Below are 26178 nucleotides of genomic sequence, written 5' to 3'. Positions count from 1 at the left end.
GATAGATAAGAGCAGATTGTTTTTGGTGTAATGAAACTTCAATATAAAAGAGAGAGAGCAAGCTTTCAAAATAAGTGTACATTGGTTTGGGGCGATAGAATGCAGCAACTGAATATGGACTGTGCTAATATTTAACGATGGGTCACATTGGTGGTTGCAAGAAACACTGCACTGATGGAGCTAAGTAGTTTGTTTCTGTAGTGTAACTACTAAATAATTATAATATTTCTGTTGCTTTGAGAGTTGTGGATTACAAATAGTGGAAATTTGAAGGAAATTTACAAATGAAGTATGATTAGCATATAGAACCTAATTTAAAGGAAGCTTAGAGAGGAGAAAATAAAGTGTTCACAGATATATCATTTGTCTACTGTTTTCAGACTTTATTAAGTAGTCAAAAATACAGAATAATACATAAGTCTCAAACTATTATAATAACTATGTAGAGTAAAGTTTTAAACAATTAGAAAATGTGCCATAAACTAGACAAAACCCTTTACAGCATGTCTCAAATATTACCAGATATAATACAAGTCCTTAGGCTGTTCTGTCTATTCACTTCAAAGACTTCAATTCTATCCTCATTCTCTTACATTCTTATCCTTGTTGTTGCTGGTTCTTATACAGTGTTCATCCCTGTTACTCCTTTCCTTATGATAGCTTTCCCGACGACCACTCTCTCTACTTTGTATCTGTTGGTTTACCCTGAACCTTCTCGTCTGGTCCTTGTTATCTGTCCTGTTCATCCAATCTTTCTCCTCACCCTTACTTTTGGCCACATGTCTCCCATCAGTGTACTTCTCTCCACTGTGCCCTGTATGGTGTTTGTCCTTACTTTTTCTTCTTACACGTGAATCTTTGCTATTGCTTCTGCTCCGATCAGATCGTTCCCTGTCCCGGTTGCTGGAATAGCTTATGTCACCTTTATTTCTGCTTCTACTATCTGTAATCTTCTCTTCAGTCTCAAAATAATTGCTTGAGTGCGTTTTGCTGAGTTTTTGAATGCAAATCATCTTTTCTTCAGAACTGCTTTCACTGTCCGATGATAGGTGCCTCTTCCTCTTCAAATATTTATCTTTGCTGTGCATCCCTTTTCTCTTCTCCATTTCAGAACCACTTTCACGAGCAGAGCGGATAGTGGGGGATCTACTTTCTTTTTTCTTATGTTTACTTTTTCTCTTCTTTTTTTGCTTTCTCTTTTTTTCTCGCTTTTTCTTTCTCTCGAGGTGATCAAGTTTCCTTTGCAAAAGAGATTTTAGATTAGCACATTCTTTTCAAAATCACCCATGAAAAATTATAATTTGAAGAAGTTTTCTCAAAAGCATCTTATTTTTGGATACACTAAGAAATCAAAAAAGATAACCAAACTATACAATGTATCCAAAGAGAGACTTAAGCACATTCTTGCCATCAGGCAATTTCATACGACACAAAATTATCCTCCTAATCAAAATTCTACATTTCAAAATATAAAGAAACTACATATTATTTAAACTCTGATGGAATGTGGGCATCATTGGCAAGGTCAGCATTGGTTTCCAATCTCCAATTGACCTTGGACTGAGTAGCTTGCTGGGCCATTTTAGATGATAATTAAGAGTCACTGGGGTGGCATCGTGGCTCAGTGGTTAGCACTGCTGCCTCACAGCGCCAGGGACCCAGGTTCGATTCCCGCCTCGGGCGACCATCTGTGTGGAGTTTGCACATTCTCCCTGTGTCAGCATGGGTTTCCTCCGGGTGCTCCGGTTTACTCCCACAATCCAAAGATGTGCCAGTCAGATGAATTGGCCATACTAAGCTGCCCATAGTGATAGGTGCATTAGTTAGGGGAATGAGTCTGGGTGGGTTACTCTTTGGAGGGTTGGTGTGGACTTATTGGCCCTGTTTCCACACTCTAGGGAATCTAATCATGTTGATGAGAGTATGCTGTAGGTCAAATCAGGTCAGGATAACAGGTTTCTTTTCTCAGAGAATTAGCAAACCAGTTTTGTTTACATTACAGAATGATAGTTTCATGGCCGCCATCATGGAAACTAGACTTCTATTAATTGAATTAAAAACATAAAGTGCTAAAGAATCTCAGCAACTCTGGCAGCAATTGCAGAGACAGGAATAGTTTCTTTGAGTGCAATGTCACTCCATCAGAACTTGGTTCTGTGGATCAACTTTGTTTGGAAAGGAAAAAGCAAGCAGAACCATAGGTGATCAATTAACTGATTGGTAGATGAATAATTTGCCTCATAACATAGGTACTTTATTTGTAATTTTAAGATTTATTCAGAAAGTTTACTAGGAGTAATAACACTTATTGGAATTGTAGAGTTTGATCTAAAAATAATAAATTGACAAAAATATGGCAGAAAAGGTAATGTTTTGTGATTGCAGGATATGGTTGTTCCTGGATGCCAGAGTGATCCTAAGCAAACAAAATGTAGAAATTGCCACTAATAGGAGATGGAACATAAAAACAGGGCAGGACATTGAGCACTTTACAGGATTCTATATTATTTAATCAGATCTTGGCTGATCTCCCTCTTCATTCACTTGTCTGGGTGCTGCATCCTCTTACATAACAAACACCTATCAATATCTGTATAAAATATCATAATACTAGCACATTTAAGGTGAAACTATTAAAAGCAAACACAGGGAAGTGGGATTATAAATGATTACATTGGTGGATTTAGGCAAGGAAAGACTGGAGGGAACTTGAATGGATCATGAACAACCATTTATTTATTATATTTTCCTTGAAGATACGTTTCTCAACATTAAAATTAGAGTTGGGCTGTTCATTGATAAAGATATGCATCCATGCTGTAGACTTTCTCAACAGAAATTATTTTCTCATTACATACCTTAAAACATCTTAACAACTCATTTGCATTAACCCTTAGCCTTAACATGCAGTCTATGCAACCTGTGCTCATAGTTAAGCTAATAATGAATTTTTGCTGTACACTCCAAGGCCTTCCTGAGATGCAGTGCTCAGAATCAAATTAATACAAGATGGGTCTAATATCAGAGCACTGTACAAGTGCGTACACTTTATCACTCCTTTGTATTTGAGCCTTCCTAAGATAAAGGCCAATATTAGGCTCTTTGACTATTTGTTTGCACTTGACCATGAGTTTCTAACATGCTATTACTGCAATGGAACAAAAATTTATATCCATTGTTAGCCTAGAGAAGTGGTCCACAAAGGGTTTCCTAGGTCATGAAGTAGGAATAGACATTGCCTTAAAACCTTTAAGAAACAGATGGAAATGGACAGCAGGGTTAAAAATACATTTCAACCTGTACAATACTACAGTCTGTGGACAAAAAAAAAGGCATAACCAACACAGTTTGGGTTCATTCACTTGGCTCTCAAAATAATTCATTGCAAGTCTCAAACTTTGGTTTGCTAGGAATGTGATAAATGCTATCTGGAAAGAGGAGTGCTGCAATGGCACCAAGCGCCTCAGTCCCAGGAATTCAGTGTCAAAGAAGGTCAGTCACTTCACCCCACGCACCAGAAGACTCTTCCACTTCTTAAAGATATAGTTGAATTACTGACTGCTTATATTTACACTGGTAAACGGAATTGATGATAGGTCATTCACCATCTTTCATTCCAGCTATCCAGATACCAAGCAGCATTAAAAGTTAAATCCAAGCCTTAAAATCCTATCCTCCATTTTAATAACCTAACCACACTCTCTTGACTTTAGATGTGCTGTCCAACTTGGCACACACCCCTCAACATCTAACCTATTCCAAAGTTCAGAGACAGCAGTTTAGTAAAATTTGGTGATCATATTTCACGGAAGCTTTGGTGCAATGCCTTAAAAACACGGTGCTAACAACCAAGTGGTTTGTTGGGTCATTTCAAGAGAAGTTAACAGCCAACACATATTGCATATGTCCGGAGTCACATAGAGACCAGACAAGATACTGTGCCTTCCCTAAAAGATATTATCTCATTATATTTTTAAAACAACTTGGGTAATTCTGGTCTTGATTACTGATACAAGTTTTTCTTTGCATATTTAATTCATTAAAAATTTAAATTTTCCAGCTTCCATAGATTTAAACTTAGATCTCTCCAAGCTTCCAGATTCTGGTGTTACTGGACTAATAACAAGAATAGGTCTTTTAGATACGAGCCTGTGCTGTTATTAAATAAGATCATAACAGATCTGGATATATCTAAAATGCTACTGTAAGCTGAATTTGTTCTCATATTGCATACCTTCTCCTTTGGCTTCACTCATTTCCTCCAAATAAAAAATATTTCTATGGCAACAAGTACAAGTCCCAGCTCTGCCTGGCTTTTTCTGAGATATATAGAGCAGTGAACAGTTCTCTTGCAATTGTGTCGCAACTTGCAGCTCCTTTTCCAGAACATCTATTGTTGTATTAAAAAGCTATTTCAATTTCTTGCCCTAAACTGGAAAATAACATTAACTTTGCATCAACTTTTATTGTTCCTTCAACTTCATATGGTCCACCCCAACTCTTCCTCAACTTCTTTGTTCCCGTTTGAGGGGATAGATGATCAATATCTATAAGCTCACTCACATCCACCAATATTTTCTAAAATTTCTTGCATGCTATCCCAGGAAGGATTTTGCTCCATTCTCCCAGTTTCTCTTGTTGGATCAGAAGAACATAAGAAAAAAGGACAGGCATATAAGCCTGTAGAACTTGCTTCACTATTTAAATGTGATGATGGCTGATCTTCAGCTTCAACTACTCCACTTTTTTGGCCACTCCCTATATCTCTTGATTTTGAAAGACCAAAATTGTCTATTTCAGCCTGAATTGTATACATAACATCCACGTCTGCAGGCACCCTGCCTCTATTCCTGACGAAGGGCTTTTGCCTGAAACGTCGATTTTTCTGCTCCTCGGATGCTGCCTGACCTGCTGTGCTTTTCCAGCACCACGCTAATCTAGACTCTGGTTTCCAGCATCTGCAGTCTTTGTTTTTACCTACATAACATCTACAGCAGAAAGCTCCAAAACTCTCAAAACTCGACAGAAAACCTCTCAGCTGAGCGCTAAATGATCATTGCTTTGCCATAGACTGTACCTCTGTGTTCAATTCTCCAACGTCTCAGTTTCAACATGTCAGAATTTTGTGTTTCAATAAAATCACCTCTCATTTTTCTAAACTCCAGAAAATACAGACAATTTATGAATCTCTTGTCAAAAGGAAGGAGGTAGTTTAAGTAAAGATGAGATGTGAAGGCTCAGTTAGAGCACTTGACAGTTACAAGTTAGCCAGGAAGGACCTAAAGAGAGAGCTAAAAGAGCCATGAGGGGACATGAGAAGTCTTTGGCAGAGTGGGATCAAGTAAAAAGCTGAATTTTCTACAGGTTTGTCAGGAATAAAAGAATGACTAGGGCAAGATTAGGCCAGACAAGGACAGTAATGGGAAGTTGTCCGTGGAGTCTGAAGACATAGGAGAGGCGCTAAATGAATATTTTTCATCAGTATTCACACAGGAAAAAGATGCTGTTGTCGAGGAGAATACGGAGATACGGGGTATTATTGATAAGATTGAGGTTATTAAGGAGGAGGCATTTACAATTCTGGAAAGTATGAAAATAGATAAATCCCTGGACCGAATGGGATTTATCTTAGGATACTCTGGGAAGCCAGGGAGGAGACTGCAGAGCCTTTGGCTTTGATCTTTATGTTGTCACTTATGTCTACAGGAATAGCGCCAGAACACTGAAGGATAGTAAATATTGTCCCCTTGTTCAAGAAGGATTGTAGAAACAACCCTGGTAATTATAGACTAGTGAGCCTTATTTCTGTTGTGGGCAAAGTTTTGGAAAGGATTATAAAAGATAGGATTTATCATCATCTAGAAAGGAATAATTTGATTATGGATAGTCAACACTGTTTTGTGAATGGTAGGTCACGCCTCTCAAACTTTATTGAGTTCTTTGAGAAGGTGACCAAACAGGTGGATGAGGTTAAAGCAGTTGATGCGGTGTACGTGGATTTCAGAAAAGTGTTTGATAAGGTTCCTCACGGTAGGCTATTGCACAAAATACGAACGCATGGGATTGAGGGTGATTTAGTGGTTTGGATCAGAAATTGGCTACCTGTAAGAAGACATAGGGTGGCAGTTAATGGAAAATGATTATCCTGGAGTTCAGTTACTATTGGTGTATCACAAGGATCTGTTTTGGAGTCACTGCTGTTTGTCATTTTTACAAATGACCTGGATGAGGGAATAGAAGGATGGGTTTGTAAATTTGTGGATGAAACTAAAGTTGGAGGAGTTGTGGACAGTATAGAAGGACAAAATGTCCAGATTACAGAGGAGGAAGTGCTGGATGTCTTGAAATGGTTAAAGGTGGATAAATCCCCAGGACCTTATCAGATGTACCCGAGAACTCTGTGGGAAGCTAGAGAAGTGATTGCTGGGCCTCTTGCTGAGATATTTGTATCATCGATAGTCACAGGTGAGGTGCCGGAAGACTGGAGGTTGGCAAACGTGGTGCCACTGTTTAAGAAGGGCGGTAAGGACAAGCTAGGGAACTTTTGACCAGTGAGCCTGACCTCGGTGGTGGGCAAGTTGTTGGAGGGAATCCTGAGGGACAGGATGTACATGTATTTGGAAAGGCAAGGACTGATTCAGGATAGTCAACATGGCTTTGTGCATGGGAAATCATGTCTCACAAACTTGATTGAGTTTTTTGATGAAGTAACAAAGAAGATAGATGAGGGCAGAGCAGTAGATGGACTTCAGTATATGGACTATATGAACTTCAGTAAGGCGTTCGACAAGGTTCCCCATGGGAGACTGATTAGCAAGGTTAGATCTCATGGAATACAGGGAGAACTAGCCATTTGGATACAGAACTGGCTCAAAGGTAGAAGACAGAGGGTGGTGCTGGAGGGTTGTTTTTCAGACTGGAGGCCTGTGACCAGTGGAGTGCCACAAGGATCGGTGCTGGGCCCTCTACTTTTTGTCATTTACATAAATGATTTGGATGCGAGCATAAGAGATACAGTTAGTAAGTTTGCAGATGACACCAAAATTAGAGGTGTAGTGGACAGCGAACAGGGTTACCTCAAATTACAACAGGATCTTGACTAGATGGGCCAATAGGCTGAGAAGTGGCAGATGGAGTTTAATTCAGATAAATGTGAAGTGCTGCATTTTGGGAAAGCAAATCTTAGCAGGACTTATACACTTAATGGGAAGGTCCTATGGAGTGTTGCTGAACAAAGAGACCTTGGAGTGCAGGTTCATAGCTCCTTGAAAGTGGAGTCGCAGGTAGATAGGATAGTGAAGGCGGCGTTTGGTATGCTTTCCTTTATTGGCCAGAGTATTGAGTACAGGAGTTGGGAGGTCATGTTGCGGCTGGACAGAACATTGGTTAGGCCACTGTTGGAATATTGCGTGCAATTCTGGTCTCCTTCCTATCGGAAAGATGTTGTGAAACTTGAAAGGGTTCAGGAAAGATTTACAAGAATGTTGCCAGGGTTGGAGGATCTGAGCTACAGGGAGAGGCTGAACAGGCTGGGGCTGTTTTCCCTGGAACGTCAGCGGCCGAGAGGTGACCTTATAGAGGTTTACAAAATTATGAGGGGCATGGATAGGATAAATCGGCAAAGTCTTTTCCCTGGGGTCGGGGAGTCCAGAACTAGAGGGCATAGGTTTAGGGTGAGAGGGGAAAGATATAAAAGAGACCTAAGGGGCAACTTTTTCACGCAGAGAGTGGTACGTGTATGGAATGAGCTGCCAGAGGATGTGGTGGAGGCTGGTACAATTGCAACATTTAAGAGGCATTTGGATGGGTATATGAATAGGAAGGGTTTGGAGGGATATGGACCGGGTGCTGGCAGGTGGAACTAGATTGGGTTGGATATCTGGTCGGCATGGATGGGTTGGACCAAAGGGTCTGTTTCCATGCTGTACATTTCTATGACTCTATGTTACAGGTTACAGAGGGACATAGATAAGCTGCAAAGCTGGCTGAGAGGTGACAAATGGAGTTTAATGTGGAAAAGTGTGAGGTGATTCTCTTTGGAAGGAGTAACAGGAGCACAGAGTACTGGGCTAATGGTAAGATTCTTGGTAGAGTGAATGAGCAGAGAGATCGCAGTGTCCTTGTGCACATAGCCCTGAAAGTTGCCACCCAGGTTGACAGTGTGGTTAAGAAGGCATAAGAAGTGTTAGCTTTTATTGGTAGAGCTATTGAGTTTCAGAGCCATGAGGTCATATCACAGCTGTATAAAACTCTGGTGCGGCCGCACTTGGGAGGATTGCATACAGTTCTGGTCGCTGCATTATAGGAAGGATGCGGAAGCATTGGAAAGGGTACAGAGGAGATTTACCAGGATGTTGCCTGGTATGGAGGGAACATCTTATGAGGAAAGGCTGGGGGACTTGAGGCTGCTTTGAGAGAGAAAATGATTAAGATGTTACTTAATAGAGGGATACAAGGTGATCAGAGGATTAGATAGGGTGGATAGTGAGAGTTTTTTTCCTCTGATGGTGCTGGCTAGCACGAGGGGACATTGCTTTAAATTGAGGGTTGATACATATAGGACAGACGTCAGAGGTAGGTTCTTTACTCAGGAGAGTACTAAGGGATTGTAATGTCCTGCCTGCAAAAATAGTGGAGGCACCAACTTTAAGAGCATTTAAATGGTCATTGGATAAACGTATGGATGATAATGGAATAGTGTAGGTTAGTTGGGCTTTAGATTGTTTCGCCGACCTGTGAAACCATTGAAGGCTGAAGGGCCTATACTGCACTGTAATGTTCTATGTGGCGGTTCTAACAATGCCCCGTACATTTGTAGCAAGAATTCTTATTTTATAAATAAAAACAATCAGCTTTTCTATTCTTACGACCGAAGTGGAGAACCTCACATTATATTAAACTCCATCTGGCCTTTTGCTGCACACTTATTTAACCTATTTATATTTCTTTAATATCTATGAGTGATCCTCAAACTCGCATTCCCACCAAGCTTTGTACAGTCTGCAAGCTTAAGCTCCATCTCTTTGTCTGTGTCATTAATATAGAGGTCATTAACATTTCAAGCCCCTGAAATGATCCCTGTGATACTGATCCTTTGAGGCTGCCTACCTCAACATACGTCATTTATCCATAATCTTTGCTTCCTGTCTATTAACTAATTCTCTATCCATGCTAATATATTACTTGAAACTTCATGAACCCTTATTTTTTGTATTAACCGTCTGTGCAGCAGCAGGCTGAACACTTTTTGAAACCCAGGTACGTTACATCTACTTGTTCCTCTTTATAGAGTCATAGAGATGTACAGCATGGAAACAGACCCTTCAGTCCAACCCGTCCATGCCGACCAGATATCCCAACCCAATCTAGTCCCAATCTTCCTTATTAGTTATATCCTCAAAAAAACTCCAATATAAACCTTTCATGCTTTCAAATCAATGCTTCTAATGCTTTTCGAACTGCATTGTTAAGAATATTTCAATAATAGACGCCAACACTTCTTTGATGACTATGTCAGATTAACTGGTCTCTCGTTCACTGATTTTTCTCTCACCTTTCTTGAAATGCAGTGTTACACTTGTAACTTCTAGACTACTGGTACCAGTCCAGAATCTAGAGAACGTCAGAAAATTACAGCCAGTATATCCATTACCTCTGCACCTCTTTCAGCACCGTAGGATCTAGGCCATTAAGTCCTGGGGATCTGTCATGCTTCGGTCCCTTGGATTTTTTCAGTGCTAATACTCATTGCCTTAATTACCACCTTTTTAGCTCCTAGGTTAGTCTCTATTTCTGGTACAGAACTTGTGTCTTCTACTGTGAAGACAAACATAATATTTGTTCAATGTCTCTGCCACTTCTTAATTCCCTGTGATAATTTCTCCTGTCTCTGCACAGACATATGTTTGCTTTAGTAGTTAATTTTGTTTTCATATACTTGTAAAATCTATTTTTATATTCCTGAATATACTGAAAATTCTAGCTATGCAACATTTCAAATCAATGCTTCTAATATAAGTTTTTCATCAAATAAGATTACGCTTCACTCAGTTTGTCATGCATAACAAAACCAAATTTGAGTTTCAAAATTTACTCACAATAAATACTAAGTACAGTGCAAGACAAATGACAATTTCAGAAGGAAAAACTTTAAATTAGTGGAAGAAAATCTGGAATGTCTGGAATAATTTGCCAAGCAGAATAGAAACAAAAACATTGTAGCATTGAAACTGTAGTTGCATAAGATGGAAAAGTAGGAGATATATATTTTCCTATCTTAAGTTAGACTTATATAAACCTGCCCACCATAAGAAGATCACACTATATTTCACAAAGGTGAAGCTGCAAGTTATTGTGATGTTACTGATTTTAAACAATAGTAAGTCAACACTGACAAAACTGTAAAATCAACCAGTTTCAGTGAAATTTTTATTGGTTGTAACTAAGCTAATGAATACAAAATTGTTCAGTTTGTTTTGAGAATTTTATGGCATTTGCAAGAGAAAGCTTCTCTAAAAAATGGATTTATCATCAACAAACGCACAAAACCTAATTAAGAGCATACCTCAAAAGCTTCTGTTTTTGTTTTGTAGAAAGCGATTTCAAAAATTCCACCTCAGGATCATCGTCATCTTCACTTGCTATGTATTGCTAAAATAAAATCAAGAACAACACAAAATTGAATTATATGTGGATTCAGTGAGAAGCACACATTTAAAAGTACAACTTTAATTTGCTTATCAAGCATTTTCAGATTATGCAAACAGTTTATGTAATAATTTTATAGATTAACTACACAGTTGGCATTAAATTTCTAAACACTCCTTTATTATTAGCAGTTAGGGTATCTAAAGCATTGGAAAATCTCTTCAGGAGGTGTATAAATAACACCGCTAATTAGGATCAATTTCAATTCAATGAATGTTGGTAAAAATTGCACAGGCAGGTTTAGAGCAAGAACTGTAAAACTTCCCATGGATACAGCAATTGTTCTACTCAATCCATCTTTCAGAAATTATAGTTTATCATAGGAGAATACTGAGCAAATAAGCTACACTACGAATGCACCTTGTTCAGTAACTCAACAGCACTTTGTTCACTAATCTTTCAACTAAAAGTGTCTCACACAAAACAGCATAACAGTGCTTAATGTAAGGGCATGTGAATACTTTTCATAGAAAGCTGTAATGTACAACCAACACATGGTTTCACCCCATATTGATTGGACTCAGCTTGTTCACAAGTAGTCCTACCAGACTGACATGATCACAGCACGTACCTGTTATGGAGAGTTTACCAGTAACAATGTAAGTAATACAAACAAAGCAGCTGGAAATCATAAGTAAAAATAGAAAATGCTGGAAATATTCAGAAGGACAGTCAGATCTATGAAGAAGGACAGAGTTGGGTTACAAACATTAGTAACTTTATGCAACAGTTATGTCTACTTTAGTTACATTTTCACTTCAGAGTCAGAAGATTCAGGTCCCACTGCGCTGTTCTAAAAGAGTACTCTACTGACAAATGCGATGTCTTTCAGAAGAAATGTTTAGCAGATACTGCTTCTGTCCTCTTAGAGATGGATATCAACCTTACAATACTAACGTGAACAAAAGCAGGGGGAGTTATCCTGGGTATCCTGGCAATATTGATAGAAAGTGAGGACTGCAGATGCTGGAGTACCAGAGTTGAAAAATGTGGTGCTGGAAAAACACAGCAGGCCAGGCAGCATCCGAGGAGCAGGAGAATCGGGCATAAGCCCTTAAGAAATCTTTCCTGAAGAAGGGCTTATGCTCGAAACGTCAATTCTCCTGCTCCTCGGATGCTGCCTGGCCTGCCGTGTTTTTCCAGCACCACATTTTTCAATGTGGATCATTTAATCAACATTACAGAACAAAATTCACATGATCTGATCATTAACACATTGATGAGTTTGCAGTTCACAAACTAGCGGTGACATTTCCTATAGTAGAATGTGACTACACTTCAAGAAAAATTCACTGATTATAAATTGTGTATATATTACTTAAGGTTAGGTTTTTTAGCTGCTTTATAGGGCTGCTTGATAAAGTTTTCTTTCACAGCAGTGTTCCTGTGAGAGGAATGACCAAAAGTGACATAAATATTTAAGAAACCCACTTGGCAACAGTCAAAACTCAACAAAATCTCCTGGTCTTAAAAGGCAATAGATTTTTTTGTCCCTACAAAAATGAGATCAACCTGCCCAAGTCAGACAGTCATAATGGCATAGGTGGTGATTACTTGGCCCATTGAGTCCATGCCAACGTTTTGCAGAGCAATCCAGTCAATCCCATTGTTGTATCCCCAGTGTCCTGGAAATTTATTTCTCTTGGTACCTGTCCAATCTCCTTTTCAAATTATCAGTCCACCATCTGATTTGCAATGAGTTCATAGTTATTAACTTTTTAAGAAAGGTTTTCCCTTACATTTTGAATGTATTGCCTAAAACCTTAAACCCATGTGCCTCTAGTCCCATTAACTAGTGGGAACAGTTTATCTTTGTTTACCTTATCAAACTCTGACAAACATGTACCCTTTTATCAGATCCCCTCAACTTGCTTTACTCCAAAGGAGAACAATGCCAGCTTCTCCTCTCTAATCTAATCTTAAATTTGTCAGCAACCCTTAGGTAGCACCTTCTAAATCCATGACCACTAGCCAGGGTGTCAGCAATGCAGAGCATGGTGGCAGTGGCCCGGTGCAGAGTGTGACAACAGCCAGCGGTCAGATCACATGAAGGCTCTCTGTGCTGGTCTGCTGCAGAGAATCCTTGGAGACAGACTGTGATGTTTGTCTTTTTAACTTTGCTTCTTGCATTTCTGACCTATGGTTATACTGTGTATAGTTGTAATGTAACTTTTTTTCCATCATTTCTCTCTTCTGTAATTAAGAATGGTACTTAGGTACTCTGTATCTAAGATGGCACCGTGTGCTGGTAACAGTGTTACATTGTAACTGATATTGTAGAACAAAGAAAATTACAACACAGGAACAGGCCCTTCAGCCCTCCAAGCCTGCATCGATCCAGATCCTCTATCTAAACCGTCACCTATTTTACAAGGAGCTGTATAACTCTGCTCCCTGCCCATTCATGTATCTGACTAGATACATCTTAATGTTGCAGCTGTACAGGACATTGCTTAGTCCACTGTTGGAATATTGCATGCAATTCTGGTCTCCTTCCTATCGGAAAGATGTTGTGAAACTTGAAAGGGTTTGGAAAAGATTTACAAGGATGTTGCCGGGTTGGAGGATCTGAGCTACAGGGAGAGCCTGAACAGGCTGGGGATGTTTTCCCTGGAGGTTCGGAGGCTGAGGGGTGACCTTATAGAGATCTACAAAATTGTGAGCGGCATGGATAGGATAAATAGACAAAGTCTTTTCCCTGGGATCGGGGAGTCCAGAACTAGAGGGCATAGGTTTAGGGTGAGAGGGGAAAGGTATAAGAGAGACCTAAGGGGAAACTTTTTCACGCAGAGATTGGTACGTGTATGGAATAAGCTGCCAGAGGATGTTGTGGAGGCTGGTACAATTGCAACATTTAAGAGGCATTTGGATGGGTATATGAATAGGAAGGGTTTGGAGGGATATGGGCCGGGCGCTGGCAGGTAGGACTAGATGGGGTTGGGATATCTGGTTGGCATGGACGGGTTGGACAGAAGGGTCAGTTTCCATGCTGTACATCTCTATGACTCTATGACTTAAATGACGCTATCATGCCCACCTCTACCAGCAGCACATTCCAGGCACCTATCACCCTCTGCATAAAGAACTTTCCATGCATATCTCCCTTAAACTTTTCCCTCTCACCTTAAACTCGTGATCCCTCGTAATCGAGTCCCCCACTCTGGGAAAAAGCATCTTGCTATCCACCCTGTTGATACCTCTTATGATTTTTCAGACCTCAATCAGGTCCCCCCTCAACCTTTATCTTTTTAATGAAAATAATCCTAATCTACTCAACCTCTTCATAGCTGGCGCACTCCATACCAGGCAACATCCTGGTGAACCTACTCTGCACTCTCTCCAAAGCATCAATATCTTTCTGGTAATTTGATGACCAGAACTGTACGCAGCATTCCAAATGTGGCCGAACCAAAGTCCTATACAACTGTAACATGACCTGCCAACTCTTGTACTCAATACCCTGTCTGATGGAGAAAAGCATACCGTAAGACCATAAAAGGTAGGAGTGAAAGGAAGGCCATTTTGTCCATCGAGTCCACTCTGCCATTTAATCATGGCTGATGGGTATTTCAACTCCATTCACCCGCACTTTCTCCACAGCTCTTAATTCCTTGCAAGATCAAGAATTTAACGATCTCTGCCTTGAAGACATTTAACGCCCCGGCCTCCACTGCGCTCCATGGCAATGAATTCTACAGGCTCACCACTCTCAGGCTGAAGAAATGTCTCTTCATTTCTGTTCTAAATTGACCCTCTCTAATTCTAAGGCTGTGTCCACGGGCCATAGTCTCCCCGCCAAATGGAAACAAATTTCCAGCGTCCACCCTTTCGAAGCCATGCATTACTTTGCAAGTTTCTATTCGATCTCCCCTCAACCTTCAAACTCTAACAAATACAATCCCAGGATCCTCAGCCATTCATCATATGTTAGGCCTACCATTTCAGGGATCATTCGTGCGAATCTCTGCTGGACATGCTCCAGTGCTAGGATGTCCTTTCTGAGGTGTGGGTCCCAAATTTGGACACAGCATTCTAAATGGGGCCTAACTGGAGCTTTATGAAGTCTCAGAAGCACATTGCTGCTTTTACATTTCAACCCTCTTGAGATAGATGACAACATTACATTCGCTTTTTTAACCATGGACTCCACTTGCAAGTTAACCTTTAGAGAATCCTGGAATAGCACTCCCAGATCCCTTTGTACTTTGGCTTTATGAATTTTCTCACCGTTTAGAAAATCGTCCATGCCTGTATTATTTTTTTCAAAGTGCAAGACCTCGCATTTGCTCACGTTGAATTTCATCAGCCATTTCCTGGACCACTCCTAATCTGTCTAAATCTTTCTGCAGCCTTCCCATCTCCTCAGTACTACCTGCCTATCCACCTAACTTCTTATCATCGGCAAACTCCACTAGAATGTCCGCAGACCCTTCATCCAGATCATTTATATATATATATAGTGAACAGCTGTGGCCCCAACACTGAACCCTGTGGGACAACACTTGTCACTGGCTGCCATTCCGAAAGAGAACCCTTTATCCCAACTCTCTGCCTTCTGTCAGACAGCCAATCCTCAATCCATGCCAGTAGCTCACCTCAAACACCATGGGCCCTTACCTTAGTCAGCAGCCTCCTGTGAGGCACTTTATCAAAGGCCTTTTGGAAGTCCAGATAGATAACATCCATTGAGTTTCCCTGGTCCAATCTAATTGTTACCTCCTCAAAGAATTTAAAAGGTTTGTCAGACACAACCTCCCCTTACTAAATTCATGCGATTTGTTCTAATCCAACCCTACACTTCCAAGAACTCAGAAATCTCACCCTTAACGATGGATTCTAGAATTTTGCCAGCAACCGAGAGCATAGGCTGTCAGAGAAGGATGTCATGGAAATGTGGAACTTTTTCAAGGAACAGATACGACGTGTCCTTGATATGTATGTACCTGTCAGGCAGGAAAGAGATGGTCAGGTGAGGGAAACTTGGTTGACGAGGGAGGTTGAATGTCTTGTAAAGAGGAAGAAGGAGGCTTACATAAGGTTGAGGAAACAAGGTTCAGACAGAGCGTTGGAGGGATACAGGATAGCCAGAAGGGAGCTGAAGAAAGGGATTAGGAGAGCTAAGAGAGGCATGAAAAATCTTTGGCGGATAGGATCAAGGATAACCCCAAGGCATTTTATGCGTATGTGAGAAACATGAGAATGACGAGAACGAGGGTAGGTCCAATCAAGGACAGTAGTGGGAGACTGTGTATTGAGTTGGAAGAGATAGGAGAGGTCTTGAATGAGTACTTTTCTTCAGTATTTACAAATGAGAGGGACCACATTGTTGAAGAGGAGAGTGTGAAAAGGACTGGTAAGCTAGAAGAGATACTTGTTAGGAAGGAAGATGTGTTGGGCATTTTGAAAAGCTTGAGGATAGACAAGTCCCCCGGGCCCGACGGGATATATCCTAGGATTATGTGGGAAGCAAGAGATGAAATTGCAGAGCCGTTGGCAATGATCTTTTCATCTTCACTGTCAATGGGGGTGGTACCAGGGGACTGGAGAGTGGTGAATGTTGTGCCCCTGTTCAAAAAAGGGAATAGGGATAACCCCGGGAATTACAGGCCAGTTAGTCTTACTTCGGTGGTAGGCAAAGTAATGCAAAGGGTACTGATGGATAGGATTTATGAGTATCTGGAAAACCACTGCTTGATTAGGGACAGCCAGCACGGATTTGTGAGGGGTAGGTCTTGCCTTACAAGTCTTATTGAATTCTTTGAGGAGGTGACCAAGCATGTGGATGAGGGTAGAGCAGTGGATGTAGTGTACATAGATTTTAGTAAGGCATTTGATAAGGTTCCGCATGATAGGCTCATGCGGAAAGTCAGGAAGCAGGGATAGAGGGAAATTTGGCCAGTTGGATAGAAAACTGGCTAACCGGTCGAAGTCAGAGAGTGGTGGTAGATGGTAAATATTCAGTCTGGAGCCCAGTTACAAGTGGAGTTCTGCAGGGATCAGTTCTGCGTCCTCTGATGTTTGTAATGTTTATTAATGAGTTGGAAGAGGGAGTCGAAGGGTGGGTCAGTAAATTTGCAGGCGATACCAAGATTGGTGGAGTTGTGGATAGTGAGGAGTGCTGTTGTCATCTGCAAAGGGACTTAGATATGATGCAGAGCTGGGCTGAGGAGCGGCAGATGGAGATCAACCCTGTCAAGTGTGAGGTTGTTCATTTTGGAAGGACAAATAAGAATGCGGAATACAGGGTTAACGGTAGGGTTCTTAGTAAGGTGGAGGAGCAGAGGGATCTTGGGGTCTATGTTCATAGATCTTTGAAAGTTGCCACTCAGGTGGATAGAGCTTGTAAGAAGGCCTATGGTGTATTAGCGTCCATTAGCAGAGGGATTGAATTCAAGAGTCGTGAAGTGATGTTGCAGCTGTACAGGACCTTGGTTAGGCCACATTTGGAGTACTGTGTGCAGTTCTGGTCGCCTCACTTTAGGAAAGATGTGGAAGCTTTGGAGAGGGTGAGGGGTGACTTGATAGAGGTTTATAAGATGATCAGAGGAATAGATAGAGTAGACAGTCAGAAACTTTTTCCCCGGGTACAACAGAGTGTTACAAGAGGACATAAATTTAAGGTGAAGGGTGGAAGGTATAGGGGGGGGATGTCAGGGGTAGGCTCTTTACCCAGAGAGTGGTGGGGGTATGGAATGCGCTGCCTGTGGGAGTGGCAGAGTCAGAAGTGACCTTTAAGCGGTAATTGGATAGGTACATGGATGGGTGCTTAAGCTAGGACAAATGTTCGGCACAACATCGTGAACTGAAGGGCCTGTTCTGTGCTGTATTGTTCTATGTTCTATAACCGAGGTTAGGCTAATCGACCTATATTTCTACCTTTTGTCTTGATCCTTTCTTGAACAAGGGGGTTACAACAGCGGTCTTCCAATCATCTGGGACTTTCCCTGACTCCAGTGACTTTTGAAAGATCACAACCAACATATCCGCTATTTCCTCAGCCACCTCCCTCAGAACTCTAGGATGTAGTCCATCGGGGCCAGGAAACTTATCAATTTTTAGACATTTTAGCTTTCCCAGCACTCTCTCTTTTGTAATGGCTACCATACTCAACCCTGAGTTGAGTATGGTAGTATTGTTGGGATATTACTCATGTCTTCCACTGTGAAGACTGATGCAAAGTATTTATTAAGTTCTTCAGCTATTTCCTTATCTCCCATCACTAGCCTTCCAGCATCCATTTGGAGCGGCCCAATGTCTACTTTTCCCTCTCATTAATTTCTTAAGAATTGAAAGAAACTTTTGCTATCATTTCTAATATTACTGTTTAGCTTACCTTCATATTTGACCCTCTCCTTGCTTATTTCTCTCTTTGTTATCCTCTGTTTGTTTTTGTAGCCTTTCCTATCTTCTGATTTCCTAGTGCTCTTGTCCACTTTATAGCCTCTTTCTATGATAATTTCCTAACTTCCTTTGTCAGCCATAGCGGTCTAATCACCATCCCCCAGATAATCTTTTTTTTCCTTTGGGATGAACCTCTGTACTGTGTCCTCAATTACACCCAGAAACTGCTGCCATTGTTACTCTACTGTCTTCCCCGCTAGGCTCTGCTTCCCGTCGATTTTCGTCAGTTCCTCTCTCAAGCCCCTGTAATTACTTTTATTTAACTGCCAATACCATTACATCCGATTTTGCCTTCTCTCTTTCAAACTGCAGACTGAAATCTACCATATTATGATTGCTGCCTCCTAAGCGTTCTCTTACTTTAACATCTTTTATAAAGTCTTGGTCATTACATAGCACTAAGTCCAGAAAAGCTTGCTCCCTTGTGGGCTCCACCACAAGCTGTTCCAAAAAGCCATCTGTAAGCATTCCATGAATTCCCTTTCTTTGGATCTGCTGGCAACATTATTTACCCAATCTACTAGCACACTGAAATCCCCCATGATCACCGTGACCTTGCCTTTCTAACATGCCCTATTTCCCGGTAAATCTTGCACCCCTAATCCTGACCACTGCTAGGAGGACTGTACATGACTCCCATTATAGATTTTTTTGCCTTTGTGGCTCCTCAACTCCACCCACACAGACTCCACATCCTCTGATCCTATATCATTCTTTGCCATAGATTTAATTTCATTCTTAACTAACAAAGCAACCTTGCCCCCTCTGCCCACCTCCCTATCTTTTCGATTGTAAGTTGTAAATCCTTGGACGTTTAACTGCCAGTCCTGAACCCTCCTGCAACCACATCTCTGTGACGTCTACCACATCATAATCATTCATGATGATTTGCGCCGTTAATTCATCTACTTATCAAATTGAAAGGAAATGGACTGAGGTAAACTACTTGATAAGGACTGCAGACAGGAAGAAATCTCACAGTGTGTGTGTCATGTGAATATGCTCAAAACGTATTTTGATAGGGAAGAAAAGCAAGAGGAGAAGGTGTTAATGATTACAGCACAGAAGAAAGAACCAAGTTCAGAGGATTCTGAATTGGACATTCCTCAAATCAAATTGGACAAGGAGGAAGTTGTCAAAAATTGGGATAAATTATTGAGTTTCCTTCCACAAGAAAATCAAATTGACCTTAAATAGTTATTACTATCACATGGGGAGATATGCGGAAATAAACTGGGAAGTACGAACCTAATCATGCATGATGTAGATATAGATGTTATTCCGATTTAGCAACATCCTTATAGGCATAACCCTCTAAAGTTGGCACAGGTTCAGGAGGAGATAGAGCACATGCTCCAAGATGGCATAATCAAAGTGAGCTACAGTGACTGGAGCTCAACCATAGTCATGGTGCCAAAGGCAGATAGTTCTCAACAGTTATGTGTGGACTATTGCAAAGTCAATGCCGTTACAAAGACTGATGCATATCCAATTCCACTGCAGGACTGTCAAAAAATTGGGACAAGCAACTTACATTTCTAAGTTGAACTTGCTCAGAAGCTACTGCTAAGTACCTCTGTCAGAGAAAGCAAGAGCAATTTCAGTTTTCGTAGAGCCAAATGGGCTATATCAGTTCAAAGTCATGCCATTTGGAATGAGAAATGCTCCAGCCACAATTCAGAGACTAATAAGGTCATTGTTGAATTACCTTCTGCGCTGTTTACATTGATGACCTGATGATTTTTAGTCACTTATGGAAGAAGCATTTACAGCATTTTTTGGACTTGTTCAATCAGCTTCGGAAGGCAGGCTTGGTGGTAAACCTAGCTAAAGTGAATTTGCCAAACCCAAGTCACATTCCTGGGCCATGTTATTGGACATGGATAAATGGCCCGATGGGGATGCAAAAACGAGAATTATAGGGGAATTTTCCACACCGACGAGATAAGCAGTACTACAGTTCCTAGGATTGAGTGGATTTTACCGAAAGTTTGTGCCAAACTTTGGCAATGTGGTTGCTCCACTCACGAAATTGTTTAAAAAAGGACAAGATGTTTCAGTGGACAGTGGACTGTCAAAAGGTATTTGACAGCTTAAAAACTGTTAACCACTGCTCCAGTATTAGCCACACTGGATTACCTGAAACCCTTCAAGGTTGCTATCGATGCCAGTGATGTTGGTGTCGGTGCAGTGCTCCTGCAGGAGGATGACAAGGGGATAGAAAGACCCATCAGGTATTTTTCCAGAAGTCGAACGTTCATTAATGGAAGTATTCAACGGTGGAGAAAGAGACTTTAAGCTTGGTGTTGGCAACACAACATTTCAGTGTTTATATTACCAGCAATGCATCTGAGACAATTGTATACACGGATCATAACCCATTGACATTTGTTGTTGCAGCCATTCAATTTGACAATTATGCATGTGGCAGGTCATGAAAACGTGATTGCCGATGAATTATAGAGACTCGGGGGCGTTCGGTGGTGGGTGCGCCACAGCCTGAATTTGCATGTAGTTATGCATGTTTGCATGTTTATAGTTAGTATAGTGTATATCTGTGTTTAGACTACTATCTGATTTTTTTGAAGAGTTTTAAAAATGAAGCCATGTTTTGATATTGATGGTTCATTTTTTTTTAAAAGGGGGTGGTGTCACAAAGCTGGTCCTTTTATTTTCCTAAGGGTTGCTCCTTTTCTCACGGACACAGTGTCCATGATTTTTTTCAGAGGGATCATAAGACTCTCCCGGCTCAGAGGTGACTAGTTTGGTACAGAGATGAAAAGGATGTCGAGAGGCCTTTTGTTTATATACAAACAGATGAGACATAGGCCAAAATGGTCATGTTTTAGAAGTGACCTGCATAATGAAAGTGGAGTGGTCAGCTCTCTAGTTGAGCAGTTCAGTCCAGAACTAGTTAGGAGTTCAACAACAAGCTGTGTGGGAACAGGTTGCTAAACTCTCTCTCCTTCAGCCCTTCTAACGTCAACCTGCAAGCATTTGATTCATTTTTCTGTATTTAAGGGGGTTTGCTTTTGGGACTATTCAGAACAGCATAATTAAGTCTAGTTTGGATAGACTGAGTTCTGTAGGGGTTCTTTATTCTGTTCTTCTTGTGTTTCACTGTAATTTTGTGAATAAATTTTTATCTGTTCTAAAACCTGGTAGGAGATCAGAGCTGAAAATGTGTTGCTGGAAAAGCGCAGCAGGTCAGGCAGCATCCAGGGAACAGGAGAATCGACGTTTCGGGCATAAGCCCTTCTTCAGGAATGAGCCCTCATTCCTGAAGAAGGGCTTATGCCCAAAACGTCGATTCTCCTGTTCCCTGGTTGCTGCCTGACCTGCTGCGCTTTTCCAGCAACACATTTTCAGCTCTGATCTCCAGCATCTGCAGACCTCACTTTCTCCTCAAAGATTTCATCCTACTGCGAATCCTCTTACAAGGATGCCTTCCTTGAAGAAGCTCTCTTCCTCCCTCTACAAAGATTTCAGTGAGTCCCTCTCTCACTGCACCCCCCAGGTCATCTCCTCTGCACAGAAGCTCTTCAGCCACATTCTCAAACAGACGCCTCATTCCTGAAGAAGGGCTTATGCCCGAAACGTCGATTCTCCTGTTCCCTGGATGCTGCCTGACCTGCTGCGCTTTTCCAGCAACACATTTTTAGCTAAAACCTGGTAGCCAAGCTAGCTAACTTACTCCAGGTAATTTTCACTGTACACTTACTGAAACAAATTGTAATACTATGGTCTGGGTTGCCGACTTAAGAATGTTTTGAGTGGTCTGGCCGAGTCCATAAAACTGGATTGAACTTCATCTGCCATTTCTCTGCCCAACTCTCCAATTTATTTATATTCTGCTGTATTTTCTGACAGTCCCCTTCACTATCTGCTACTCCACCAATCTTAGCGTCATCTGCAAACTACTTAATCAGACCACCTATATCTTCCTCCAGATCATTTATGTATTTCACAAACAACTGTGGTCCCAGCACGGATCCCTGTGGAACGCCACTGGTCACAGTTCTCCATTTTGAGAAACTCCTTTCCGCTACGACTCTGTCTCCTGTTGCCCAGCTAGTTCTCTATCCATTAACTACTACACCCTGGACCCCATGCAACTTCACTTTCTCCATCAGAACTGAAGAATCTGTACCTACGTACCTTTTTATCCAAGACGGCAATATAAGTGTGACTTATAAACATTTCATTAGTGACAATAAAGCTCATTCTATCGAGAAAGCTAAGGGCAGTAAATATACCGGAACACAACCACCTCCAAGTTCCCCTCCAAGCCAATTGGTTTTCAACATAGAGGAGTACTGAATCATGAGCTGACGGTGCTGGTGGTGAGTGGCTTGCCCACATCTGATTTGTATTATAAGATCATACAGGACCTAGTGTCAATTTTGACTCCCAGGGCAACTCCCTCCCACCTGTATACCACTGCTTCACCACCAGCTTTAGTGCATCTGTCCTGCCAGTGCATACCCAGGGACAATAATGCTGGTGTCTGGAACAGTATGTGTGAGATATGTTTCAGTCAGTGTGTCCATGCTAGGCTGTTGCTTTTTTAAGCACCACATCATTTTATTTTTATAAAAACCGTGGACTGATACAAGAAAGGCACTATCTTAAAATCATTTTTTGAAAGGTTGGTTCAGCTTTGAAAAACAAGTAACCTGACAGCCATGCCAGGCATGTAAAAACAACTGAAATTCAAGTTGCAGACAATTTGGATCCAAGGTGGTGTACAAATGCATTTGAGGACAGTAAGAAGTTGATTGGTTAATGGACTAGAGACCTGTTATCAATGACAGAGAGTATTGTGCCTATTAATAATTGTGAGATTGGATTTGAGATCAATTAAAGCTTGCATCTGGGAACATGTTTCAGAAACAGACAGGCAGAGAGATATTCAGTTCCTCTTCAGCTTGGAGTGGTCTCTCTGTTCTCTGCAGTTAAAACTCACTGTAAAGCTGAAGAAAAACCAGTTTATCTTTTTCGCAATAATTGTTGTAAGCGGTGACTTTTAACTGATAAGTCAGACTTTTTATAAGGGAACCAGTCACCCGTGTCTCTTACCAACCACTGGAAGCATCTTGTCTTTACTATTGTTCCATTCTGTCCATAACCTATTTTACCTTCTGTGTGTACAAGGGGAGAGTTGAGAAAGGGATTACAATTTTGTTTAGTCGTGTTAAATGCCAGCTATTTACATGTAGCTAGAGTCTAATACTTGTGATAAATCACATTCCTGTTCAGTACAGAAACCTGGTCTATGGTTCATATCAATAGGGATCTGAAAGCCAGGTAAATTGTGGAACTTTGTATACTTTTAAAATCTTTTGGGAGAATTCCAGGAATAATGGGCTCAATTTTCAACATGTTACCCCAATGAGTTGCTACACTGTACTCAGTCTGTGGGACAGCTCTCCTAACTTTGGTACAAAATGTTAGCAAGGAGGACATCGTAGGGTAGACAGGGCTAGTTGTGCTACTGGTGCTTTGCGAGGTTTGGTCCTACCAATAAATAATTAACATTTTAAAAATTTACTGTGAACTTTTTAATCACAGCCACATATTTGCTCTCCAATATTATAGGGAGATTTGTGAGGGAACTGCATCCCATTGCTCCAAACACACATTTCATTGGCCTATCAAAAATGGGTTTCTTACAGATAGTAGTTATTTGACATGCTGTGAAAGATGATTAACTTTGAATGACCAGGATTTTCAAAGAAGTTCCCTTCATATAGGGAAACTCAGAATTTAATTCCCATTGTGTAGCTGTTCTAAAAGGAATTTCCGATTAATCCTCGAGTGTTATAACTACGACATTTAAAATTATTAAATATTTTGGAACTTTAGCTTTACATTTCTATGCATTCTGAATATGGACTTTCTGACAGCAAGTCTAAGACAAAGGTTGTTTGGATCAGTTTGCTTGGAAGAAAGAGTAAACTATTTACGCTTTGTGACAATGACAGCAGTCATAGAGTCATAGTCATAGAGATGTACAGCATGGAAACAGACTCTTTGGTCCAACCAGTCCATACCGACCAGATATCCCAACCCAATCTAGTCCCACCTGTCAGCACCCAGCCCTTATCCCTCCAAACTCTTCCTATTCATATACCCATCCAAATGCCTCTTAAATGTTGCAATTGTACCAGACTCCACCACATCCTCTGGCAGCTCATTCCATACACGTACAACCCTCTGTGTGGAAAAAGTTGCCCTTTAGGTCTCTTTTATATCTTTTCCCCCCTCACCCTAAACCTATGCCCCCTAGTTCTGGACTCCCCAATCCCAGGGAAAATACTTTGTCTATTTATCCTATCCATGCCCCTCATAATTTTGTAAACCTCTATAACGGTCACCCCTCAGCCTCTGACGCTCCAGGGAAAACAGCCCCAGCCTGTTCAGCCTCTCCCTGTAGCTCAAATCCTCCAACCCTGGCAACATCCTTGTAAATCTTTTCTGAACCCTTTCAAGATTCACAACACCTTTCCGATAGGAAGGAGACCAGAATTGCATACAATATTCCAATAGTGGCCTAACCAATGTCCTGTACAGCCGCAACATGACCTCCCAACTCCTATACTCAATACTCTGACCAATAAAGGAAAGCATACCAAATGCCTTCTTCACTATCCTATCTACCTGCGACTCCACTTTCAAGGAGCTATGAATCTGCACTCCAAGGTCTCTTTTTAAGATTAGATTAGATTAGATTACTTACAGTGTGGAAACAGGCCCTTCGGCCCAACAAGTCCACACCGACCCGCCGAAGCGCAACCCACCCATACCCCTACATTTACCCGTTTAACCTAACACTACGGGCAATTTAGCATGGCCAATTCACCTGACCCGCACATTTTTGGATTGTGGGAGGAAACCGGAGCACCCGGAGGAAACCCACGTAGACACGGGGAGAATGTGCAAACTCCACACAGTCAGTCAGTCGCCTGAGTCGGGAATTGAACCCGGGTCTCTGGCGCTATGAGGCAGCAGTGCTAACCACTGTGCCACCGTGCCGCCATTTGGATAGAGAACTGGCTCAAAGGTAAAAGACAGAGGGTGGTGGTGGAGGGTTGTTTTTCAGACTGGAGGTCTGTGACCAGTGGAGTGCCACAAGGATCGGTGCTGGGCCCTCTACTTTTCATCATTTATATAAATGATTTGGATGCGAGCATAAGAGGTACAGTTAGTAAGTTTGCAGATGACACCAAAATTGGAGGTGTAGTGGACAGTGAAGAGACAGCAACACTCCATAGGATTTTACCATTAAGTGTATAAGTCCTGCTAAGATTTGCTTTCCCAAAATGTAGCATCTTGCATTTATCTGAATTAAACTCCATCTACCACGTCTCAGCCCATTGGCCCATCTGGTCAAGATCCTGTTATAATCTGAGGTAACCCTCTTCACTGTCCACTACACCTCCAATTTTGGTGTCATCTGCAAACTTACTAACTGTACCTCTTATGCTCGCATCCAAATCATTTATATAAATGATGAAAAGTAGAGGGCCCAGCACTGATCCTTGTGGCACTCCACTGGTACAGACCTCCAGTCTGAAAAACAACCCTCCAGCACCACCCTCTGTCTTTTACCTTTGAGCCAGTTCTCTATCCAAATGGCTAGTTCTCCCTGTATTCCATGAGATCTAACCTTGCTAATCAGTTTCCCATGGGGAACCTTGTCGAACGCCTTACTGAAGTCCATATAGATCACATCTACTGCTCTGCCCTCATCAATCTTCTTTGTTACTTCATCAAAAAACACAATCAAGTTTGTGAGGCATGACTTCCCACGCACAAAGCCATGTTGACTATCCTAAATCAGTCCTTGACTTTCCAAATATATGTACATGCTGTCCCTCAGGATTCCCTCCATCAACTTGCCCACCACTGAGGTCAGGCTCACCGGTCTATAGTTCCCTGGCTTATCTTCATTGCCCTTCTTAAACAGTGGTACCACGTTTGCCAACCTCCAGTCTTCCGGCACCTCACCTGTGACTATCGATGATACAAATATCTCTGCAAGAGGCCCAGCAAACACTTCTCTAGCTT

General features: G+C 41.4%; 1 protein-coding gene across 1 annotated transcript in view; it reads right to left on the bottom strand.

Moving 5' to 3' along the window:
- Positions 1-359: 359 nt before the first annotated feature.
- cirsr (corepressor of RBPJ and splicing regulator) overlaps positions 360-26178 on the bottom strand; it is a 59196-nt gene continuing 33377 nt past the window's right edge. The window contains 2 exon segments of the mRNA XM_087989007.1: positions 360-1239; positions 10565-10650. Coding sequence (XP_087845133.1) covers positions 582-1239; positions 10565-10650 — 744 coding nt within the window. The 3' untranslated portion in view covers positions 360-581.

The sequence above is a fragment of the Chiloscyllium plagiosum genome, unplaced genomic scaffold (genome assembly GCF_037043375.1).
Source record: "Chiloscyllium plagiosum isolate Xiang-an unplaced genomic scaffold, Cpla_swu_hap1 HiC_scaffold_7, whole genome shotgun sequence".
NCBI classification, from domain to species: Eukaryota; Metazoa; Chordata; class Chondrichthyes; order Orectolobiformes; family Hemiscylliidae; genus Chiloscyllium; species Chiloscyllium plagiosum.
The sequence above is the reverse complement of the archived record's forward strand: the minus strand, read 5'-3'. Positions and strand labels throughout refer to the sequence as shown.